Source organism: Ammodytes marinus, assembly GCF_949987685.1.
Source record: "Ammodytes marinus genome assembly, chromosome: 11".
NCBI lineage: Eukaryota > Metazoa > Chordata > Actinopteri > Uranoscopiformes > Ammodytidae > Ammodytes > Ammodytes marinus.
The window spans coordinates 4,269,343-4,274,342 of record NC_137215.1 but is presented as its reverse complement, the minus strand read 5'-3'; the positions used below and the strand labels follow the sequence as shown (position 1 = coordinate 4,274,342).

General features: G+C 40.5%; 1 protein-coding gene across 2 annotated transcripts in view; it reads right to left on the bottom strand.

Moving 5' to 3' along the window:
* Positions 1–5,000, bottom strand: part of antxr1d (ANTXR cell adhesion molecule 1d) — a 152,898-nt gene that overhangs the window by 124,919 nt on the left and 22,979 nt on the right. For both annotated transcript variants that reach the window (XR_013845113.1, XM_080037378.1), the window contains exons 12-16: positions 3,260–3,338; positions 2,240–2,335; positions 1,478–1,516; positions 923–1,021; positions 187–351 (exon numbers count right to left, since the gene is read on the bottom strand). Coding sequence is in view for 1 of the 2 variants with exons in the window: in XM_080037378.1 (XP_079893504.1) it covers positions 187–351; positions 923–1,021; positions 1,478–1,516; positions 2,240–2,335; positions 3,260–3,338 (478 nt within the window). In the remaining variant the exon portion in view is untranslated. The remainder of the gene's footprint in view (positions 1–186; positions 352–922; positions 1,022–1,477; positions 1,517–2,239; positions 2,336–3,259; positions 3,339–5,000) is intronic.

Genomic DNA, 5,000 nt, shown 5'->3' with positions numbered 1-5,000 from the left:
GTGGGTCAGAATCGTCCAAATAGGATGCAGTTTTCAACACTAACAATCTTGGCCGCATTAAGTAGGACATCCGGGTACTTCTAACCATCCAAAAATCTGGCCACAAGAATCGGGACATCCTAAATCTTTTTTCTACATACTATATAGTAGAAAGTATGCGATTCGGAACGCAACCAAAGTACTGACCTGTATGGGCGTGTACCACCTCCTCTGCTGTGGCGCTCTGCGTGGAGGTTTGCGGGGTTTCGGTTCGTACGGTTCAAACTCCTGATCCGGCATCTTCACCACCGCGTTCTTCGGCTTGTCCAGCTTCGCTCCTTCCTCTGTGGAGCCCTTCTCCCCCCAACGCACCTGGGACAGAGAGAGGTTAAAAGGTATGGTATTTTGAGTGTGTGTGTGTTTGTTTGTGTGTGTGTGTGTGTGTGTGTGTTTGTGTGTGTGAGTGTTCGTGTGTGTGTCTGGTGCTTGTGACTGTGTTTGTGTTTGTGTCTGTGTGTATGTTCGTGTGTGTGTCTGGTGCTTGTGCGTGTGTGTGTGTGAGTGAGTGAGAGAGAGAGAGAGAGAGAGAGAGTATGTGTGTGTGTGTGTGCTTGTGTGTATATGTCTGTTTGTGTGTGTGTGCATGTGTATGTGCGTTTGTGTGTCTGTTGCTTGTGCGTCTGCTTGCATGTGTGTGTGTGTATGGGTATCTGTGGGCGTGTTGCTGTGCTTTTATGTGTGTGTGTGAGTATGTCTGTCTGTGTTTGTTGCGTGTGTGTCTGCTTGCATGTGTGTTTGTGTGCATATCTGTGGGCATGTTGCTGTGTGTGTGTGTGTGTGTGTGTGTGTGCATCTGTGTGCATGCGTCTGTCTGTGTGTGTGTGTGTATGTATATTTGCGTGTGTGTGTGTGTGTGTATGTATATTTGCGTGTGTGTGTGTACCTCCATGCGTTTGATGCCCCCCACTCCTCTCCCTCCATAGTAAGAAGCATCCACAGTGGGCCACCTCTTCTTGGGCATCCCATCTTCATCATCAGACTCCTGAGTGTCAATCCAAACAAAAAACTTTATTAATGATTACACTAGGGACAATTGGTTCTGAACAGGTTGTTGTATACACAGAACACAAGACACACAATTGATTGATTGATTGATTGATTGATTGATTGATTGATTGATTGATTGATTGATTGATTGGTTGTCTTTATTTCGAACATGTCAGCAATAAAAACAAAGTTAAAATAGTAATATATAGATGAATGAATAAAACAAAAGCAAAAAACAGACAGACTTTCCACATGCTAGAAAGGGGGTAGGAAGAAGTAAGAAACGTATCTAGTCCTAACATGTATCTAGTCCTACCCCTTAACAGATCAAATTTAGCCTGGATAATCAAACAATACAATAAAACAGATGCACACAGGACATTAAATTAATATTATTATTAAATGTGAGATCAAATTCTCTAAACTATTCAAATGAACACCGACTACTTACCGGCTCTGGAGGGGGAGGGGGAGGAGGTTCTTTGATCACCTGGAGATTGAAAAATAAAATAAGTCATTAAGGCTCCTGTGAGGTCGCAGTGACTTCTGATCTCCAAAATGTAATCAGTTCATCCCTGAGTCAGAGTGGACATTTGTGCAAAGTTTGAAGAAAATCTGTAAAAGCGTTCATGAGATATTGCAAGAATGGCCCAAAAAATAATACATCATAATACATTTTAAATACATATTGTAATGGCAAATATTGCATATGATATGTCTCCGGACTCAAATGAATTGCTATTGAATAAAACTCTTTGCTTTAAAGGTGCAGTGTGTAATATGACATCATCAAGAAAGTTCTAGAAAGTTCTAGAATGCAACGCTCCCTGGGTAACCCCAACCCTTTCGAATAATAACAGAAGCTACAGTGGCCTTCAAGGACAAGAACAATTCTAAATTTTAAACAATGCACCTGATGACATTCCAACTATGACACTTTCAAGATGGCGGCACTAGGCCATGGTCCAAAATATGCAGAAATATGGATATATATGGGACCCTTTCTAAGGGAAAAATAAATAATTAAAATAATTTTTTCTCAGCTATCATGCACTAAATTAAATGTACTTATGGATATTATAATTACTTTCTACAAAATCTACTAGGAAATAAAACCCAAAATTCTACACACTGCAGCTTTAAACACAGTATTATGTTCTTTTTCTCACAACAATATCTAAAGTCTTAAAGTAAAACTAAAGTTAAATCTTACCACGGTGCAGCAGAGCGGCCAGAACCACCACATGAGCAGCACGGCCAACAACAGGAAAACGACCAGCAACGAAACCAAGACGATGGTGCCGTCAAACTACACACACACACACACACACACACACACACACACACACACACACACACACACACAGACACACACACACACACACACACACACGCAAACACACAACGGATAGATTTAAAATTACATTGAACTACAATACAAGAGGTTAAAAATAATAAGTGTGAAGTGAAAAGCTGAAGTACTCACAGCCTCCTCTGAAGGACAGAGAGACAGAGGAGACGGCAGAGCGGAAGGAGAGAAGAAGAGAAGAAGACTGGAGAAAAAAAACAAGAAGAAGAAAATACGGAGATAGAATAAAGAGCCATGCAAGAGGTAAAAATATAGAACAGTATATATATTATATTAGGGCTGCATGGTAGCAGGACAACATGCATTACGCGATAACATTGTTGAATATTGCGATCACGATATATATACTTAAATATACAGTGTTTATGTCTCTCTGTTTTGATTTAACTGCCAACATACTGTACACCCCAGACTGTAAGTATCCTATGCAGACACTGAAAAAAATTCAATTAAATGCATTTTTTTTCCATTCCAACAACAAGGTTTGGTTGCTTATTATTTATTGATCACTTGAATGGGCTACCAGGAACATTTAGTTTATGTTGATTCTAGCGCCCCCTTTGGACAAGAGCAGTAATTTTTTTACGACACCAGTGACTGCTGTCCTAAATATCTTTGCTCTAATTTGTTTAGGAAGCGAGTGAAAAGAGAGATCACAAGATGCATCGGGATGAGGTAATGTATGTAGCAGATTGGCAGATTTATTATGGTAATATAATGACACATGTTTGATGTATTATGCAGCTCTAATAAACATGTGTTGTTGTGTTTTGCAGATTCTACAAACACACACACACACACGCACACACACACACACACACACACACACACACGCACACACACACACAAAGGATGTATACTCACACATTCGGTGGTGGTGATGTGAACATTGCTGGTGATGTAGGAGAGGCCCTCGTTCATGCTCACCTGCAAGTAGATCACCCTGCAAACACACACACACACACACACACACACACACACACACACACACACACACACACACACACACACACACACACACACACACACACACACACACACATTCATGGTCATGTCTCGGCTACTGTATAATCTTGCCCTGAGGCGTCAAAAATCACATTCCTCTATCCACTTCGTCCATACTTGCTTTTTGCCTTATAAGCAGATAAACATGCTGACATAAAAATATCGCCAAAGTGTTAGAGAGAGGTCAGGCACTTCTCCACCCACAGAAGGAATCTCTCAGCTGGGATCTAACCCAGACCACAGACAGCTAGATTACTTTCTATTCCCCAGTACTTATTCAGATATCTGCACAAAGACAGGGCAGGGCAGGGCAGTGAGAGAGACAGGGGAGAAAACATATAACATATTATGAACAAGTCCTACAAAAAAATCATTTTCAGCATGTTTTTAACAACAAAATGCATCATAAATCGGACAATTAACAAGATATAGACAAATCATTCGGTGATAATAATCAGAATGGTGCTAAGAATGATTATGGAAAGTTTGGTTGATGTAAGTACTTTAGAAATTGAGATTTTCGCATTTGGCTAGAAAGATGACGTGATGGCGGCAAAGATTGTACAGGGTTGATTGAGGTAGTGAAAAGGACATTGGGATATTGACTTGACAGCATGGTTTAGGTTTGGTTTAAACATTGGTGGGGACACATTACATCCACCCTTACCCCTGAAATCTAGGCCTATGGTTGTCAAGTTATTCATAAAGCTGTTTTGCAAATGTGAACAAAAACAGGCCTTGTTGTAAACCCACAGTCTTCTATAGGCGATAGCTGGATTATAGTTATAGGTTTTGGGACAGAATGGAGAAAGGCTTGCTTAGTGCTGTTCTGTTCTTATGGGGTGTGTGTGTGTGTGTGTGTGTGTGTGTGTGTGTGTGTGTGTGTGTGTGTGTGTGTGTGTGTGTGTGTGTGTGTGTCTGTCTGTTTCTGTGTCTGTTTCAGTGTGTGTGTGTGTGGGACAGGGGACAAGGGGGGCATTGAGACTGATGTTGGGGGCTTCATGGGGAGGTCAGTGTAGGGTGGGAGAGGGGGAACAGAGTATGGGGGGGGGATGGTAGGAGGAAAACCCTTTCCTGTGCTACATCCCTTTAGCTCTGTTTCCTCCCTATGAGAACCACACTACGCTTCCTCAATCACTGACTGGGTTTTAGACTAGCTTACTCCCCCCACAGTTTACCCTCCATAACACACTATAGTCTCAATCTTTCGTTTTCTATTCAGCTTGGTTTTGCCTTGCTTTTTGGAATATTTAGAATTGATTTCTTGAAATACATTAATGATCTTTTTCTCATCCTTGGGTCAAAGATCTAAATTAACAATAAAGTTGACTGACTTGACTAGAGTAACTTGTGTCGACACCGACTTCAGATTAAGACATATTCTTCTACGTTGGACAAACTTCCAGAAGATGTCTTGAATTCTAGCAAACTCGAGCAAAGAAAAATATACAAAATACCTTCACACATAAAACTCTCCCAAGCCTAACTATACTTTTTATTTTAATTTATTGTAATTTATGTTTTACTGCATTCATGCTTTGTATTGCAATTTTTTAATTTTCTTTGTAAAAACACTTTGAATTGCCTGTATAAGAAATGT